At 36.5% G+C, this 20,818-nt stretch overlaps 1 protein-coding gene across 1 annotated transcript; it reads right to left on the bottom strand.

Moving 5' to 3' along the window:
* Window positions 1-417: 417 nt before the first annotated feature.
* On the bottom strand, window positions 418-20,255 carry LOC123767327 (lon protease homolog, mitochondrial). The gene is made up of 19 exons (XM_045756918.2): window positions 19,847-20,255; window positions 18,608-18,682; window positions 17,866-17,997; window positions 17,337-17,425; window positions 16,823-17,013; window positions 15,503-15,648; window positions 13,781-13,948; window positions 12,177-12,368; window positions 11,482-11,562; window positions 10,746-10,880; window positions 10,369-10,597; window positions 9,392-9,513; window positions 7,797-7,892; window positions 7,255-7,425; window positions 5,318-5,485; window positions 4,415-4,670; window positions 3,426-3,628; window positions 2,139-2,303; window positions 418-1,037 (listed from the first exon to the last, which is right to left on the bottom strand). Exons 1-19 carry the CDS (start codon window positions 20,108-20,110, stop codon window positions 891-893), a joined length of 3,030 nt encoding a protein of 1,009 aa, XP_045612874.2. The 5' UTR covers window positions 20,111-20,255; the 3' UTR covers window positions 418-890.
* Between the last annotated feature and the right edge of the window lie 563 nt (window positions 20,256-20,818).

Genomic DNA, 20,818 nt, shown 5'->3' with positions numbered 1-20,818 from the left:
ATGCAGGTCTATTGCATTAACTCTTGAGCAGTAATCTTTTGTGGTTAATACATACTGTAACAGAAGTTTCCCATTTCTTGTGTTGGTAGCAGGAAACATTTAATAGTACAGTATGTAATTTGTTCATAATTCAGATTTTGCATGCTTTCATAAGCACTCATTTTGCCAGTGAGAAATGCTTTCATAAGCATGTAGAATTTAGCCTATTATGAGATGCTTACAATCCTAGGACAAACTGAATCAAGGTTAATGATAAATACTTACTAGAACTGATGCTTCAGCGACACAATCTGAACAATCTAAGAGAAAGAGCTTTGGTCTTGTACCCAATCACAAGTCGCCCCTCCTACACACACAGCCACTTAGATATAACCATTGTTATAAGTTGTTGGGCACTGTAAGCACTGACCCAAAAGCTGGAGTTATTGTCTTTATTATGATACATTTGAAAATATTAGTGGAAACTAAAAGTGAAACTTTGTGTAATTCATGTTTTAACATACTGGAAAATTACAATGTACATATTACAAGCATGTTCGTCAATGTGACTTCTATGTCGTATGCCTAACAACATCATATTCAACACACTAGCAATATAAAAGGTTTTAAGATACTGTACTTGACTTGGGTACAATAACTTTCATTTTATATAAGGTTTGGTGTACTTTTTCATCTTGTATACAGCAATAAGTAAAAGGAATGTTGATAAATAACCAGTGTGTTGACTTACATTCTTTTCATTATCATTTGCCCACATAAAGGATATTCTATACACATTTTTATACAACAACTTTCAAGAAGCCACAAATTTTGCTTTACAAAGCCTACACAGGAAATTTTACCTTATAGCAATTCAACCAAGCAGCAAATCCTTTATTATACATGATGAATTAGTCTTGAAAAACTATTTTGTAGACATCTTCGTAATGATCTGCAAAATGAACTTCAAGTCCTTCATATATAAAACTAGGAAGATCACTGAAGTCCTTCCGGTTCTCTGCAGGTATTATAATGCAGGATACTCCCACACGTTTTGCCTGAAAAAAGTAAAAAGTATTAATACACTGTGCACTTCATAGGATCACTTCATAGGATCATACTTCATAGGATCAATTCTATAGTATGACTGCCGAGTTCCTTGTCCGAAACTCGGGAAGGAATCACACTGCAAACATTTCACATTTATTCTTTGATTACTTGGCATCTCGTATTTTGCAAATAATTCTTATTCATATAAATCTGCATTTTATATTACTATAATACTTATTCATGGTATATGCTGTACAGTCCCTCCTCTAATGGATTATTTGGGTCCAGATATAATCAGTTATACAGAGGAATTTAAAGTTTTCTGCCACTTGTGTGGTGAAAAAATGCCAGTCCTCTGTCGATAACCTTTCACCCAGTTGTGTACTGTATTTTAATAGAATTACCTCTTACTTTGATATTCTAGAGAATGTAAAGAGAAAACTTTTCTAATCTTTCTTCAAAAGATCTTTAATACCTGGGATCAAGATAAGGCAAGGCATGATTACCTTTGTCATTCTTTTATGTACACATTCAAGTGAATGTTATAGTACAATGCCCCAAAATTCAAGGACAAAATATTTTGGGTTTGATCCTGGCTCCCATCACAATATAATGCTTGATGACTATAAAAAGAAATATTATTTATCTACCTTTTTTTGAGCTTGGACAGTAACTTATTTTGAATTTTATATGCTCTTGAATACAGATTTAGTTTTTTTGTGCATAGGCAAGGTTGCCGTTTTTATGATAGATGAACTCCTATTAACCTTCAAAGTGTGGCTGTGTAATAACTGCAAGCACTTGTTTAGAAGTAAAGGCAAATTGTTCCTGCATAGAAAATTATTTTAAATTCAGCAAAAAATACATACGCAATGGTGTATCAAGTAAGCAGATATTATTCCAAAATTCCACTTAGGAGACAAGGTAGATTCACTATCTAAACCAGCATTCTTAAGAGTATTTACAATACAAGGTGAGGTAGTTTATCACAGTAAAATATCAGTACCTGGTTGCTTAAACCTTCCCTCTCCACTTTGTGTGAGATAATATGATGGTCATTTTGTAGTAAAAATGGGAAAAGGAAAGACAGAAATTGTAGTAATACTTACTGCAATAGTTTTCTCTTTGATTCCTCCTACAGGAAGTACTTTGCCAGTGAGAGACAATTCCCCCGTCATGGCTATGTTTTGTCGAGCTGGTTTACCTGCAGCTAGTGACACCAAGGCTGTCACAATAGTTACCCCTGCACTTGGTCCATCTTTTGGCGTTGCTCCCTTAAAAGTTAAATTAAAAAAAATTAACCTGACAAATCTTTACAGTACTTTATAGAACCAAATGCAAATAAGATGTCTGATTTTTTACCAATGTTAGTTAACATGTGAAATTAACCCTCGTTATTAAAGTACACCTGTATACATTTTTAACATCCAAGTAGAAGGAACAAATATTTTTGTATTATCCTTATCCTAAAATAAAGCACTAAGCTGGAATGATTTTTCCAGACTCGCTCCAAATAATTTACTTGAAACCTATTAGCTCGTAAATCTTTAACGCAGCATCTAGTAACTTTTTCAGAATATTGATCTAGTTTCTTTTAAACTTGCAATTATTCCATCTAGTAGGAAACTATTCTTACTCAGAAAAATTGCAATTCTAACACAATAGTTGCATTTTTATCTTAATACCTGCATGTATGTTCTAGCATTCAGCTGGTGATTGCGTATAGAAATTAGGTAAGCTGAATATACCAAATATGTCATGTTTTCAGCAAATTTTATTTAACCATAGAAGAAAAACAATAGTTTTTATCTTATTTAAACACATAGCTGAAAAGACTAAAGCATTTTCAACAGAATGAAGGAAAAATAAATTTTACTTATCAAGAGGTGAGACAGATGACTGCACCAAGAGGTTTGTGGCTGCCTCTCAAATTAATTTTTTAATTTATAAAATCACAAAAAATACATTATGCATTTTTGCTCCTAACACACATGTTAAAGTAATTATTTGGTTGCATTTTGATGCCAAAATTATAAATATATACCAACGTGGTTCCTCACTACCAGATGCTCAGTGACCCCTCCCACACCACAGCCTTTTCTTCCAGCCAGCACCTTCACCCACTGCCACTTCCTCCGCCCTATGGCCCCGATAACTTTTATGGGGTGCAGCTTGAAACAGCAAATGAATAAACACAGGTCTAGACGATACACTAAGCCTTTGCGGATAATAAAGGGTTTGTGTTGGTGATGGTAAACACTTCCCTCCATTATCAGGTCAGAGGTGCACCCATTTTAGCTGGTTGTACACAAAATCTGCTGTAATGACAATCAGATAAATAACGCACTTCTGTATTTAACTTTTTTTTTTAATACTGCATCATAAAACACACTTACCTCTGGCACATGAAGATGAATATTGGACTTCTCAAGCAGTTTATTGGTAGGATATTTTTCAGCTACAAAATGCTTGGCAAAAGTATAAGCAATACGTGTCGACTCTTTCATTACATCACCAAGGTGACCAGTCGTTTCTAGACGTCCCTCTTTATTCCCCTCAACAGAGCGTGCCATTGTCTCAATATACAAAGTTGATCCACCTATAAAGCCAAAGGAATAACGTCATTCAATATTTTGGTCAATATTTATATGGCAATTGTCACATTTAAACAACTGCAGCTTTCCCACATTATGGCTACTTTATGCCGACGTACAATACTCCCACTCTTCCAAGGATGTATCACCTGTCATACAATACTCTTCCATGGATGTATTATCCATCATACAATACTCTTCCATGGATGTATCACCTGTCATACAATACTGCACTCTTCTGTCACTCCCAAATGTAATCATCAGCACCACTTTCACTCATTACATTTAAAGTATTTTCTCCACCATTTAACATTCTCCCATGTGTATTTAGCACACTTATTTACCTATCTACCAGTCTCCCTGCTACACTGCCTTACTTCATTTCTAGAGAGCTTCCTGTTTTTCTTAATAATGTTTTTTAATTTGTTGTCTCCTTATTTGGTGATTGTTTTAATATGTCAACAACACATCTGCCCTGTACCATTCTTTTTTTCATTAACAAATGCACTCCTTGTATTTTCTTTACTGTTCTTTTAACACTCCATCCCACTCCCCAATATTATTTTCTTTTAACCATCTCAATTCTAGCACATCCTACTTTCCTTTAGAAACATTTATCACTAACTACTTATTTCTTACCAAATTTTTCCTCTGATATTTCCCAGTCATACAAACCTGCCTCTGCTTTCTGTTGCCTAGGCAGGTGCAGGCCCCATTAGATCAAAGGTTATTTTGACAATTATACCATTTAATATTTAGTACAAAACAAATACTAATAGTTGAAAACTAACCCATAGCAGTCCATGCAAGACCCATGACCACACCAGGAGGAGTTTCATTGTACAAGCGATCATGGCTGAACTTGGGTTTACCAACAAAACTCTCTAGATTATCAGCTGTCACATCAACCTTTTCAGCTTCACCACTGGCAATGTTATATGCTGCTCTTCGCATTATTCTCTCAATGTGCTTCTGAAGATTCCTGACACCTGATTCTCGGCAATAATGACGTATTAACTTATCCACAGCAGAATCATTTAACGTTAACTGTAAACAAAACACCAACATTAATATACAAGATGTAGCTCATTGTGGCTCATTGAGCCACAGCAACGCGTGGCCGGTTACATCTAGTTCTTAAATATAAATCAAATATAAAATTGCAATTGAATCTTGGTTAAAAATTATAAGAACAACCAAAATCTATAATAAAATGAAAATGGCTATAGCTCAGTAATTGGCAAAATCTCAATGTGTAAGATTTCTGTACAGCGACGTTACATTATACAGTGGTATAAAATGTTTAGCTGATCATTAATTTAATAAATTATGGTACACTTTAAAAGTTGTCAAAGAAATAAATGGGAGAAAGCATGTCATTGTGTACAATCAGTGTTCAAGAGGTGCGTGCAAGTACTGTAGTCTGATACCTCAACCCTGGAGCTGCCCACCAAACTCAATTATAAAATCAAAAGTAAATATAAATATGAAAGAATTATTGCAACTACATCAAATATAGTAGTACTGTACTGTAATTTTTAATAATTAATAGCATTTGTAAAGTATTTCCTATAAACTGCACATACCAATTTCTGAACAGAACATAAACTTAATTATAATAGGTTGAACATAGTAAGGATGCACATCTTTACTAGCTAAAACTCTTCAAACGCTGGTACTGTAGTCAAGCTAACCTTGGTCAAGTCAAGGCCACAAAGTTTTTGTGCAACGGGAACAAGGTAAGTGTTCGCAATAGCCATCTTCTCCTCGGCAACATATCCAGACACGTCAATCATTTCCATCCTATCACGCAGTGGTTCTGGGATTGTATCCAAGATATTTGCTGTACAGATGAACAGCACCTGCAGTAACAAAGAATATATATCAGTGCAATGCAGAATCAGAGATTAAGACATTTGGAACAGTTGACTTCAATATATGCATCTTGAAAACAGCAAAAACATTTTTTTAAATATAAATAAGATGTTTAATTCAAGATTTTTCTTCATTATATATGTGCTTCCTTTTACCATGTGTACACCTGTATATACCAGAATGATACGCCATTTAGCTTCTCTTCCCAGAGTGGCCATTGTCCCTTCAGAAAAATTGTCAATTGTTGCCATTAATGAGGTTTTAACTTGTAAATTCTTGTTAAATTTGTTTATTCACAGATTGCATAAGAGCTAACAAGAATGGTATCCCAAGCCCCTACAAAATAATATTCCCATGATCAAGAACTTTCTGTATTTATTCCATGAAAATGTAACAAATCGATTGTAAACACTGCCACCTGGAAGCTACAAGGTCCACCTTCAGTAAACTATAATTTAGGGTTCCACTCTGAATGTGCAGTCTTAATCCCAAGAATTTAGGACCACTCAGGAAGCTACTGACACCACCTCAACAATGATTAATAAAATATATTTATAACAAGCCCACAAACACTTTAGTCTAATTTCATAACTTTCCCATTTTAAATTCCAATATTTTTTCTGTTATTTAACTAAATTTTGTCCAACAATGGTAATCCAATACATTATCCATGCAAAGCATTGCACAAAATCTCTTAGTTCTTCACACATTTTACACTGAGTAGAAGTGCTTGATATACGAGTTAACCAAGACTTATGCCAAGGATTTATCATCCATGTTTCTACTTTCAAGGTATGGTAGCACCCACATTATGTTGCAAATTAGAATAAATGAACACGATTTATTTCATCTCAGTAAATCGCCAATACATCACTGACTGCTCTCTTCGAACAGAGCATACACCACCAGAAAAATGCTGCACCAGACTAAAAAGCTAAACAAACGGTGAGCAAAATCATCCCGAAGTAACCATAAATGCCAAAATAAGGAGAAATTCAGGACTGGTAACTCGTCAAACATAAGAGGGTGCAAATCTCACATGAACGTGTAATATATTTTATTGAGTAGAGAAAATTATAGCCATAATTTTTTTAAAAAGAGGTCACAACTTAGAACTTGGTAAGTAATATTACAGAAAAGACAATAGGAAGTACTACTTCTTCCCGAGAGTAAAATTAATCTGTGCAACAGTCTGCTTGCTGATGCCACTGGGGCCAGAACAGTATTCACCGTTAGCATGCAACTTTAAAAACACTGAAATTTTGGAAGGAAACTTCATAGCTCATAGGTTCCTATCAGCTTTATCCATTTATTTCTTCTAGTATAGGTTCATCTTCTATAACTTCATGAGCTATCCAAAATACACACTAAATACAGTATTTTTTAATTAAATGAATGAATAGTTAGTAGGTATGATATAATTTTGCTTACAAGGACTTATACATACATCTTTTAACACTGCATAAATGAGGGGAGGGGGGGATAAAATTTGATTTTAAATAGGCTCAGTGACTTTCCCATATCCCAACTATTTCTTATGTTGCCTCTGTTGATGAACTTGGTTCCAACATCCTAAGCAAATCCACACATTCCCTGCTTCAGTGAACTCTTCTTTGTTGAATTGAGTGTGTAAATCTGGCATGGAAAGTACACATTCCAACCAGAGATTCCCTGAATTTAGGTTTGTTGAATCAAGATTCCACTGTATTACAGAGCTATGAAATCATACTAGACAATATTAAAGTGTGAACTATACCTTAGAGAGGTCAACATTCACATCAAGGTAATGGTCTAAGAAGTTGGCATTTTGTTCTGGATCGAGAAGCTCAAGCAGAGCAGCAGATGGGTCACCCTGGTATCCTCGGCCAATCTTATCCACCTCATCAATAAGAACTACTGGATTCTCTGTCTTCGTCTTCTTCAGGCACTGTCAATGAAAAACATTCTTATATTAAAGAAATAAAATAAATCTTTTAACAAAAAATAAATGTTAAGCATAATCTATATAGGTTCTCTTTAATCTATATAAACTATCTTATAGTTACATAAGCCAGCCTTAATATATAGGTTATTAAAGCTGTCTTTAATCCTAACTTTCAAATTTATAAATACAGTACAATCATAATTTACACAAAGTACATCTTAGACCTTGTTCGAAATTTGCATTACTCATTACAGTACATTTTAATTTGTACTTAAATCACTTTATAAAAATTAGTACAGCACAGAAATATTCCAAGTGACATTTTTATTACTTAGCGATTCTATAACATAATAAAATCCAGAACTTCAACTTACCTGGATGAGCTTGCCTGGCATAGCACCTACGTATGTCCGCCTGTGACCCTTGATTTCTGCAACATCTGTCATACCACCTACACTGAACCTGAAATACTGCAAAAATAAAGAAAACCCATTAAAAATTGAGAAGTTAACCAGACTATGAAAACCAAAAAATTATCAAAAGCACAGTAAAACATCTTAACCCCCGCATTACTTGGGATTCGTGATCGCTGATCGTAGTCACCAATCAATGGGAGGTTATTAGGTTAAAGTGCCCATTTTGTTAGAGACAATGATTATTCTTAAATCTAAGGAAGAAACAAAGGAAGAGTAAGCCTATATGTATCTACCAAACTGTAATAGACAGTAAGGTGTGTGGGTGAATGTCAGGTACAAAATCTGGATTGTCAGAGGATGTGGGAATCATGGACATTAGGTTTATGGCAGATCAACTTCTGGAGATAAAGGTCAAGACACTAACTTATTGAGTAAAGGGGAAAAAAATTCTCCAACCCACCCACCCCCAGAAGGAAATACCATCTTGCCTGAAAATCAATGGGAACCAAACAAAATCCTCTAACAATCCCTCATCACTCGGGAAAGAGGACCAAGCCAACAACCCCTTCCAGTGTAAACATTTACAAGCATCTCCCTGGTGCATTTTAATTTAACACATTCAGACCCCCCCAGCCCCAACCAGGGTAACTAGGAATCAAAAACCCAGCCTTCACATCCCTTCTACTTGCACCTATAAGGACTATAACCACTTAGTAGTCACAGCAATCAGAGGGGGTTTGGAGGACATGCACTCTTACCAAAGCATCACTAATCCTGAGATCAGACCTCGATTCAGAACTTGTTTGAATCAGGACTAAATCTAATAAAACTAATACACAAGATTAGGAGGATATTTAAGCCCAAAGTTTGGTAAGCTGAGCATAAGTAACATGATGAGGCAACGATAAATACATGGCCGAAGCCCCCACACGGCACACTGAACACTTCTGGACATTGAACTGGCTCTGAATACAACAGGACAAGTTTGTTGGAGGTAACAAAATATGGCAACTGTGGCAAAATAATTCAAATAGCAACCAACCTAGCTGCACCAAGCAGTGGTTTGCCCATCCCTGAACTGATGTGCCATGGCAAACAGCACTGGATCATAAATGAATACAGTAGTCAATATCAGTAAAATGTCACCAGACACTCAGCCCAGCCACAACAGAAGAGGAAAGGCCTAACCAAACCCTACCTAATCCAAAGACAAAAGAGGGAGAGGCTAACCCATGACCAAACCTAAAAGCCAGCACAAATACGGATGTGAAAGACTCAGCCAAGGCCAGACTTGAAGGGAAATAAACAGCTTTCCCGCACATGGAGCCGGATACAATATATACAATACCTTGGTGAGTACGGTATGCTTATTTGATATATTTATGATGATTGTCAATGCACTGGGAACATTTACTGCCTTGTATCAATTTACCAGTACTGTAAAACATGAATTAACAAGAAAGTAACATCAACATTTTATAAAACTGGTACTGATACTCATTCTACATCCACAAGCTTAATATTTCATGAAATTAAATTTCATTATAACTCACCTCTCTGTTGAGAGCTCGTGCAATGGAGCGAGCAATGCTGGTCTTGCCTACACCAGGAGGACCATAGAAACAAAGAATTTTTCCTTGGGTTGTACCTCGTAGTTGTGCCACTGCTATGAACTCTGCAATTACAGGTCAAATAGGAAATAATGGATCAGCATATTTTGTTTACGTGTCACAGATGCTGGTAAAGGTAGTCACTGAGGAAGGCATCCCTGTCTCTTACCAAGGAGCATCTTTAAACATTTGCATGAGAAGATTATAAATCACTAACGCTTGCATCAATAAAAAATGTAACGAGAGTTACAGAGCCCAGGAATAAGACAGCAGTCATTTGTATCAAATATAAAGCATTTGACACCAACTAATGACCATATTATGCTCCCCACTGGTGGTGGTGAATGATAGTGGAGAGTATGGTAATATCAACTATGATACATAAAAAACTGATGTCTTTCATATTACATTAAGCCCAGTGACACCTTACAAAGTAACCCTTATGGAAGTTCTGATCTCCAATACCAAAAAATGTAAATGACAATCTCATTCAAATCTTTCTCACTTGGTGGTCGTCTATGAAGCCCGACACTGGATAAAATACTCTACTTAAAATTATATATTAATTATATTCTACAATTATAATAATGAAAGCAACCTTAGTTTCATTAGACGCTCAAATTACTTTATTTTAGATTTCACGTTAATATGATGAGATGGTCGTTACATTGAATGGAAATGCATCAGGAGGAAATTTTATTTAAACATATAACCATTAAGTGTCCACATCAGCAATACCTACCAGGTAATTAATACCTGTATAAACAAAATCAGTTGGCTTCATTATTGAGTTAAATATACTATAACTTTCCAATTTTATAAGACATCTTCTGGAATTGTCAAAGTAAGCTTTCTGCCTCTACATGAATCTTATATTTATATAATGTTTCCTCTTCAACCTATTAAAATATATATTTTACCTAAAATTCTCTTCTTGACATCTTCCATCCCATAATGGTCCTCATCCAAGATCTGACGAGCTTGTTTCAAGTCAAGATTCTCTTTTGAAGTTATACCCCAAGGTAACATCGTTAACCAGTCCAGGTAATTTCTCGTTACATTAAACTCCGAGGAATGGTTATCAAGAAATCCTAATTTATTAAGTTCTTCATCGATCACATCTTGAACAGCTGTTGGGACTTCTTTATCCTGCAAGGAAAAGCAAAAACTAAAACACTCATTATATACGTATCTATGAATACAGCATTGCAGAGCAATCAAAACAGCATCCATATATTTCTGAAAATAATATAAAGTAGTATACAGTTTATTAATGAACTTATGAAATGCTACTTGCCTTCAGTCTTGCACGGAACTTCTCTTCAATAGCATCCTTATCTTCCTTTTCTATGCCTAGCTCTTTCTTTATTACCTTAAGCTGCTCTTGTAACATGTACTTTCTATGCTGTGACCGAACTTTTTCTTCTACCTCCTGAAATTCACAAATTTTATTAATTACTAAAGAATTTATAAAAAAAAAAGGTCAAAGTCAAACTTAGAAGGAAAGATACAAGATGCCTCACACACAGAAAACTCGTTGACCTAATTACCAATGACCATGAATTGTCAAAAGGAAACCAAGCCGAGTGTTTGGATATTGCTTCCTTTGGTTCATCTTCCCTGGTCAGGGATGAAGCTCTCACCTATATGTAGACCCAACAATGGAGCCATACTAGGCTCGCCACCAGCTTAGCATCATCAATAGGCCTTTTTACATTGTCTTGAACTCTGTTTTTTGCCATTTCCATTAATATTTTTATTTTAATGTACAGAGTTGATACCCAAAATGGTGTATATAACATAGCCTTCGACAGTGTCTTTGAATTAACTTTTCAAATTTTAAATATGAATCAGCAGAAGTGTTTTTGGAAAGACATAAATGAAAATAAAATAAGATGAATATCTACACTTTACAAACATTAACATTCAGCTACATGAATGCAACTCACAATTAATTATATTTTGTAAATTTTAAAAGGTGTTAAAGATATGTTTTGCTACCTATATGAACTTATGAATAATACAGATCTTACCTTTGCAATAGATGCCTGCAATTTACTAAGTTCATATTCCTTCTTCAAGAGTGAGAGTGCCAACATCAACCGAGCAGGAATCTAGCAAATTATAACACCGATTAAAAATCAACTCGTCGGCAGGTTGATTAGATAAATATAAGATTACTGTATTTTATTCAAACATTATACAAGATATACTCATTCTGTCTATAGGTATTCCAATAGCCAGAAAACAAAAACATGTAAAGAAACATGTGAATGAAATGTAAAGAACTTTAATTGGAGAGAACATTTCACCTGATATTAATGTATACAATGTAACATGGTGTGTTGCCATGCATCTCTGGCCATCTAATTTACTAACCATAATGTTCCTTTCTTCGCATCTACCCCTGTGCCATTCTATACTTTAAGAACTGCATATTTGACTAAAAACAAAGGAACTAAATATAACCTTACCCTTTACATTAAATATAATAAATATTCTAATCTTAATTTTGTTTTGAATAAAGAGACCATTTACATTTTAATATGATATTGTAGCATGTTCATTAAAAAGACTTCCTAACATTTATATTGTTATATTCTATCTTATGATGCAGCTACTGTTGATTTTCTTGATGCACAGGTGGCCGGACACTGGTGACTGGCCTAATACGGATGACCTTACCCTTACCCAAAAAAATTAAATGCAGCACCACTAGGACATTTACCTGAGTTTCTTCTAGGACCTGTTGGAGTTCATTAGGACTAGCTGACGTCAAGGAAGCTCCCAGATCTGCCAGATAAACAGGATTATCAACTACACGCTGCCCATGCTGAATCATCTGCTGAACACTTTCCCGATACAGTGGATTAAGAGCAATGATGTCACGGATTGTCTTGATAATTTCTTGGGTCAGTGCCTGAAAAAGTCAAAGTTTCAGCCTATTCCAAAGCACAAACCTCCAACTGTGTTCATTGCTTGCATCTTAAACATACTCATATTTCTTAGTCTAGACAAATTAAAAGAATTTGCACTCTGAATAAGTGAAACATATCAGCCTAATTCATCTATATTTATCATTGTGAAATGGAGAGGAAGGGAATTATCAGGGAAAAGTGCCGTGCCATGCCATTACAACTACATAGCACTTGGAAGAGGGTCTGGATAAGGATTTGGGATGGGACGGGGAAAGGAATGATGCCCAACCACTTGGATGGTCGAGGATTGAACACCGACCTGCATGAAGCGAGATCGTTGCTCTATCGTCCACCCCAAGTGGTTGGGCAGTGAAATGGAGAAAATAAGTGGATAAAGCAAAATTTAGACCAAAAATTGAAAAAAAAAAATAATCCAAGAAACCAGATACTGTATTGTAGATGAGGGAATGATTTACCTAACTTACATTAACCCAAATCTACCCAAATGCTCATATAATTATGTTGGTAATACAGATAGTTAAAATATTTTCCTACAGTTATTGGTAAGGAAAACTTAATGTGATTGCATATAATTGATGTTAACATATACAGTACTGTACTAATTTTATAATGAAATCCTGGTATGACCAAAAACAACAACTCATTTCCCAAACATTACAATCCTCATATAATTATGCTAATATATAGATCCAGTTACTACGTTATTTTCCAACAGTATTACTGGTAATGAAAATAGAACATGTTCCCCATATAAGAAATGTACTATCAGTGAAGTTTTTTGTCTACGGAACCGGCAGTATACGAAACGCCAATGTATGATTTGACCAGACTCGGTCTAAACCATTTCCTTAATACACAATTTAGCTTACCAAGGTCAGCAATATCAAGGCACCATGTTCACAAAGTGAGGAAACTGATTGATAGTGTTATATTGAGTGAATTACTCAAGGTAACATTTGTTCTTTTAATAAATTAGGAACAAACTGTTGGCAAATGGGTCCAGAAGGAGTGTGCAGTGAATTAAAGTGAAAAGATTGAATGATTGAATATAAATGATAGGAGTGAATACAAGGAATGTTTAGGCAAGAAAGCTAAGCAGGTGGCATGATGTTTACTGAAACATGCAAAATTAAATGGAAACATTTAATGGAATGAGAAATTCGCAAAAGCATCTGAACACATGATAAAAATGAATTTTATGAATATAAAATGAAAGGAAAAGAATATCAAGACAAGTCACAATTATAGAGTAAAATTTATATGGCAAGGCTACTGAAGCTGAATAATAGAGAATGTAATGAACTTGAAATAAATTTGTTAGGAAGCTCAATGGAATGTAGCATACAAAAGTGCAGGAAGGAGAGCAATAGGGACTTTTGTATAAAACACCAACCTTAACTTCCTCAGTGATCTGGAATTTATCATGATTAACATTTTCCACTTGAACTACCAGCACTCGAGGTGGAGGGGGCGGAACTGGAGGAGTTTGGGTGGAAGCATCAGCCTTCTCTGAAGTACTGTCAGTAGCTCCTTCCTTTGTAACATCTGCAGTTTCACCTGCCTACAAATAAAAGCATATTATTCATTTTATTACAAATACTTCTGCCAAAGTGATTGTAACTGAACATAAAAAATAAAATCAATCCTGGACTTAAATGATATTTATGTCCAGATGTCATCAGTGGGTTAGTGCTCAACTGGGAGTCTTGCTAGCTTACACTACCTACCACAAGAATACGAGTTCTAGACATGTTAATGTTCAATTTTTGTGCACACTTCAATACTTTGGAATTACACTGTACTGTACTTCCACTTGACGGTATTCCCCCACAAAAAGATGATACAGTTGAATAAGACTGGCCATTATCCACACATCTGAGGAATTAGACAGGACGGCAGCAGCAGAAATTGCACCAAAGAGAATCCTGTCTCCTGGAACTAGGAGCAGCTTACCTCATCTTAAAGTATTACAATTCTTCTTAGTATAGCAACCCTTTACTCAAAACTTCATCAATCACAGGCATTCTTTAAAGTTACTCTTGAGAATATTGGAGACCCTCAAGAAATGTTAAGGACAGGGTTCCTGTGCTACATAAGGCTATATTAACCCATATTGTCCACATTTGTCTCTGTAATTTGAACATCTCCCAAATATTAACACTTTCGCTCGGGGATGACGCAGCATTGCGTCATCCGTTTACTGGCGGTAATGCCGGGGATGACGCAGCATTGCGTCATCCACTTTAAAAATTCGCCAAAAATCAGGTTTTTATCCGATTTTTTGGGGACTGGTTTTAAAATGTGCGCCGATGTCTTCCCATTTTCTTTGTTGAGCCTCGTCGCCCTCAGGCTGCTTGGCACACGCCGTGGGCCCATTGTCTTTGCTACACTGTTGTGACCAATGTCGCTTCCCCTCGCATCTCAAACGTGTGAACATTTCGGCTATTTTCCGTGGCTATATTTCTTACTGCGGCTTTAGAAACTATCTACGCTTACTCCACGATGGATAGTAATCATGAACAAGGCCCTTCCAGGAAGAAAATTGCGAAAGAAAGGCTTGAAAAGGGTAGGAATTGGGAGTGTAGCAGGAAGGCCTCTGAGCACTCACTCACGGCTAACACGTGGCCCGTCTTCAACTCGTCGGCGGTTGGAGCGTGACCAGGTTTTTTTTTTTATAGGCTAATGTTCCTCTAGAGAATTTTATTACGAACCCATTGAGACCAAAATGAAAGACCTAGGACAAAAATTGAGGTGACCAGAGTGAAAATAGTGAAAACATTTTATCCCGTTTGCGCGCTCCCGGGTAACTCGTTCGCACTTTCTCTGTTTGCTGCGGATAATTAGCCGGGCTTTTGGAGTTTATATGCATTTAGTGCTGTAGAGAATTTTATTGCGAACACAATGATACCAAATTTAATCTCGTAGAAGGAGAATTGAGGTGACAAAGTTGAAGAGAGTATACACTTTTCGGAATTAACGCGCGCTTCCGTGACACTCTGGGGCCCATATCGCCCTGTCGAGGGGTGGCGCGCGGGGTGAGCGAAAGTGTTAAATTGTTAATGCATGACAATCTATAGCATACAATCATCACCACATGCAATCACTTTTTACAAACCTTTGATGTTTCTTCGGGTTGTTTTCGCTTCCTCCGTAGCAATCTACGCATTCTACCATTGCCAGAATCTGCCTCACTACTTGATTTATCTTCTAAAGGAACAGTGATGGGCGAGTTAAATGGTGGAAGCCGTAGTTCAACAGTGGCTGAAATAATTCAATACAGTAAATAAAAGCTTATTTTTGAACTATACAAATATTACATGGGGCTCATAATAAATTACAATACTTACACATAGGTCTAAAGTAGCCATCAACTGAATCTTCATTATTTATTATCCTAAAGAAATATATAAAAACGTCTTCAATTTCAATGCAATTTTTTTATTATTACTTTCTACTACAGACGTAGCCACACATTTACAATGCTAATGAGCATATATACATTTTCCTCTGTCCTCCATGGACAGGGTTAGAGATGTGTTAAACTTGTGTGTTTAACATCAGTAAACATGTGATTTATTGAACAATCGCCCACAGAAAGTGACTAATGCATTTAAAATGCTAATCTAACCTACAAACATATATACACAGATTTATGTCTGTCCTATATAAACAGTGTTCGAGATGTAAGTTTACATAGTGTTGTTAATACATTTCACCTTTGTAAATACACATTAATGACACTATTTTAATGCAGTGTGAGAGAAGACTGTTTGAAGTGAATGCTGACAAAAGTAAATTTATGATGGAGTGAGAAGGAAATTGAATTTGTAAATTAAATGTGAAGTGTTTGAAAAGTAGTAGATCAATTTAAACAACGAGGATGTGTGATTGCTAAAAGAGGAATTATTGCAATCAAGTTTGAGTATGATCAGAGAAGGATTGTGGTTGATGCAATGAAGCTCTGGGTAGGAAAATAAGCCATAAACAGACGCAGCCAGAGGGCTGCATGAAGAAGTGGTGGTGCAGATTCTAGTGTATGGTTGTGAGGTGATATGGTATGAGCCTTGGATATAAAGAGTTACGAGCAGTATGTTCAAGTCCTGACCTGGGAGGATTGACTAGGTGCCAATCCTTAACGGTTCACCTTGGGTTGTGTTCAAGGGGAAACTAGTGGGTAAGGCTTACCATGAGCTATGGAAAGGGGAAAATTCTCAGCCTGCTAACAGGAGTGAGAAGTCATGTTCCTGTACCCACCTGTGTATAAAAAAAAATCACTGCTCGCTTTCTCACTCACCATGTCTGCCCATCTTCCCAGCCTTACTCTCCTACCTTCAAATTCACTCACATATGCTACACATTCACCAGTCTACCATCATCCATTCATTCAATAATACCAGTACAGTAGACAATTATTAACAAAGGACTCCATTCCAACCTTTTCCAGACTTTGCCAGCTCTTGTTCCTCCTCTTGTGGTTCATCAGGGAGGACAGCTGTCATACTGATGCGTCGGTGGGCCATCACAATCATTCGCAGCTTGTCTCCCATGTCTTGTAGCTCATGAATCTGAACAAAGGTACCGACAGGATAGAGCTCACTCATCTTATCAACGACTTCTCGCTCATCGCTGAAAGTATAGTTACAAATTTCTTATTGCCATTTTGTAAATATGTGCATAATCCACAAAACTGACAGCTATAACAGCTATTTTTTTCTTGAGTGAACAGTAATTGTAACTTTTATAGTTTTTAAATTAACATATTTGAAGTTCTGATTATCCAGATCAATTGGGACTTGATACCTTCCCTACATACTGCTGTAGCAAAATCACTTGGGGGAGGAAAAATAAACATGAAAAAGTCATTAAGTATCCAAACCATGGATACCTAACAGTAAATCAAAAGTTATACCCATACAGGGACTGCTAATGACAACAAGGGGGATACAGACCTCTCATTTTTCTTCATAAAGACTCCAGCATATGGTTGATTAAGTCGAACCTTTCTTCTTATAAGATTTATGAGGTCTTTATCTCCAACCTGTTAAAAAAAAAGTGCCATCACCTAAAATGAGTACCAATATAATTAATGTAACTGCTCAAGTAATAAATAACCAAAATGGCTTGGTACAAATCATTTTCTAAAATAACTTTGTTTTAACTTCATCGTCTGCATTTTATTTATCCCCAACCTAACTAAACCTGCCATGTCATATACTCAAATATTAGAAAATACCATGGCAGAACATTCCTACCCATTATTATGGAACTATTTGGTAAAAGAGCTCAAAAAGCTATACTGAAAACAGGCTATTAGTTAAGAACTTGTTAGATCTCCAGGTGGTGCAAAAAAAGAATGTGGAAAAGTCCAAATAGTCAGCAAACCTCAATCTTCCATTCTGATTAACTGATTTTTCCTCAACAGTACAAAATATGCTAAACAAAAACTTTAAACTTTGTAATATAAAATGTACTCATTACCTCTATAATTTTAATGAATCGTGGAAAGACTGGATTTCTGCTGATGGCAATGACAGGTACGCTGGGCCACACCTCCGGCACCATCATTGTGGCTGGAAGATTTTGAATTGTAGGACCTTCACTTCCATCATCCTGACAAGAAAAACACATGATAATTTAAGTTATACTCCAACTAGGTTACAATCCAATTTACTGAAATAATAATACTGTGTACTGTATTTAATACCGTATTAATATTTTTCTTGTTAAGCCTATTCATCCACTTGTACATTTCTATGATGCTGCCCCTAACTCTCTGCCTTTCTAGCGAGATATTTGTCCCCTGTGCATGAAATAGACTGCCTCCCAATCTTTAATGAAAGCTGCTTGTTTCAGTCTATGTTCTTTCTTCTTTCATTCTATTTAATTGGATGGTCTTATTTATCTTTTGCTAAATTCCAACTAATAGTTTGATCATAACAGATGCTTAAGAAAAATCGTACAAGAAGAATACTAAAATAAACAAAATGTTAGAAAAATGATATAGTATAGGCTGTGATTCATACGTTAGGCTGCAAACAGCCGTGTATACAGTATATATACTGTATAAAGTAGATCCCCAGTTACTGTACCACTCGGTAAACGGGAACAAACAGCAAAGAGCAGTGCTCATCTTAATGTTTTACACAGCCTATGTTCAAGTAAATTCTTGAAACATATCCAAGTAATTCAATATACTGTACAAAAACTATAAATACTGTACCGCTTGTTGTGTTTCCCCACCACTAACTCCCTCTGCACCATCTCCACGTTGGGCACAATAACTGCGATGATGCACCTGCAAAACAAAAAATAAGAAACTTTACACTTCAGTAATGTACACAATACTATACTTTGAAATATTCAGTTACTCTTCTTTGGCCCTTCTAACACTCGTAAGAACACAGTAACTGTGAAGTCCTTTAATACTTATCTTATGGCATTATATTGTACTATACTGAATTTCAATTTACAGAGCTAAACTTATCAGTCTGTACACTAATATCAATCATTTCCAGTATGATTGATTCCAAGATGTACTGTACTGTAATTCCTATTATTTTATTGGTAACTTCTGAATAGCCTTGAATTTTTATATATATATATATATACCAACTAAAATATCTTGTGAAAATTTTGTGCATGTCTCTGTGCTGCTCTATCAATGTGTCATTTTAATCTCTGCAATCCTCTCATGTTTCCAAACACTGGTACAGCACAGTACAGTACTACAGGCCTATTGTAAACAACTGTAGATAAATCTCGACTAGTTATCTAACTAATCTTGATTTGATTTCAAAGGGAAATATTGTATTACACTTCAAATTAAATAGAGCTGATATTTAATGCATGTTCGATGGGTCACTTTGATTCCTGTCTCTGGTTAGGCCTAACACTTGCATTTTTAATAGAGCAGCAAACTGAGAGAACAGGCTGGCATTTCAAGACTTCTGAACCTTAACCTCAAATGAAAAAACTAGTGTATAACCTTTTATAGACAACAGACAATCATAGCATAGAATGACATATAATTCTAAGTGGACATAATGTTATACAGTACTCCAGGCAATTTTTACTTTATTTTTAGCTATATTGTATTAAAATCGTGTAATACTGCACCCACAAAATCATGACATGTGTCAGGGGAAAGGGGGTTCGGGGGGGGGGGGGGATAGTCAAATTCTACATAACAAGAATCGACAAAACTCCTTTACTGTTTAACCCATACATATTGTTCGGCTCCGGAAGGTTCACTGGGTTTGAGAGATTACATAACAGTGTTCCTACATTCTCGCAAAGCTACTAACAATCACAGCATTTCTAACGTTTACATATTTTCCTTTTTTGAACATACAATGTTCAATGTGAGATAATGTTATATTAGCAAGTACATAAGTAACGCACCACATACTGGACCAGTGTATGAATAGTGTAGCAAAGGCCCCACACAAGATATATTTACCCTCAAGTGTGGTGAATATGTGCTTGAAAGTACAGAAGAAGGCTTCAGGCCGCCCACAGGAGGCAACGAAGTAGTTACAGAAGGCCCCAGAGAGGCACTGGTTGCCTGGCCTCTACCCCACCACCTCCTCCCGGGGGACTCCTGCAGGAGGGCCGAGCTGTAACACCGCCTCCCCACGATACTTCTGGCAGAACTGAAGCCCCTCTGGCGGGCCACGTGAGCCACACTCCTCCAGCACCTCGACACGTTACTCAGGTTAGCCATGGTGTGTCCCCTTCAGCTGCTGCCGCAGTCTACTGTTTACTACAGCCAGACCCACATGACTACCAGGCAGCGAACACCTCCTGACTACCACACCCACAGCGAACACCTCCTGACTACCAGGCCTACAGCGAACACCTCCTGACTATTTTTCTATATTATATATTATATATTATATATTATATATTATATATATAGCAAGTACAGTACATAATATATATATATATATATATATATATATATATATATATATATATATTAAATAACCAGACCAGTTATTTAACCAGTTATTTAACCGAAGCCCGACCAGTTGTGTAACCGAAGCCCCACAAGTTGTGTAACCGGACCCTGACCAGTTGTGTAACCGCAAGCCTAGCATGAACGAACCAAACAAACAACCTCTGAATCAGAACCATGCACTAACCGAAGCCCGACCATGCACAACCCAAAGCCCAAGTGACACCCCCGGAGCCCGACCAGTTATTTAACCGGAGCCCGACCAGTTATTTAACCGGAGCCCGACCAGTTATTTAACCGGAGCCCGACCAGTTGTGTAACCGGAGCCTGACAAGTTGTGTAACCGGACCCTGACCAGTTGTGTAACTGCAAGCCTAGCATGAACGAACCGAACAAACAACCTCTGAAGCAGAACCATGCACTAACCAAAGCCCGACCATGCACAACCTGAAGCCCAAGTGACACCCCCGGAGC

Source organism: Procambarus clarkii, chromosome 74, assembly GCF_040958095.1.
Source record: "Procambarus clarkii isolate CNS0578487 chromosome 74, FALCON_Pclarkii_2.0, whole genome shotgun sequence".
NCBI lineage: Eukaryota > Metazoa > Arthropoda > Malacostraca > Decapoda > Cambaridae > Procambarus > Procambarus clarkii.
Note: the sequence above shows the minus strand (reverse complement) of the source record. Positions and strands in the feature narration are given on the sequence as shown.

Excerpts from the sequence above, each read along its gene's own strand:
- LOC123767327 (XM_045756918.2), bottom strand. The coding sequence starts at position 20,110 with ATGGCTAACCTGAGTAACGTGTCGAGGTGCTGGAGGAGTGTGGCTCAC. Across the intron at positions 13,949-15,502 it reads AACCCGAAGAAACATCAAAG|GCAGGTGAAACTGCAGATGT; the intron begins GTTTGTAAAAAG and ends TTTTATTTGTAG. Across the intron at positions 3,629-4,414 it reads TCTTGCATGGACTGCTATGG|GTGGATCAACTTTGTATATT; the intron begins GTTAGTTTTCAA and ends TTGGCTTTATAG.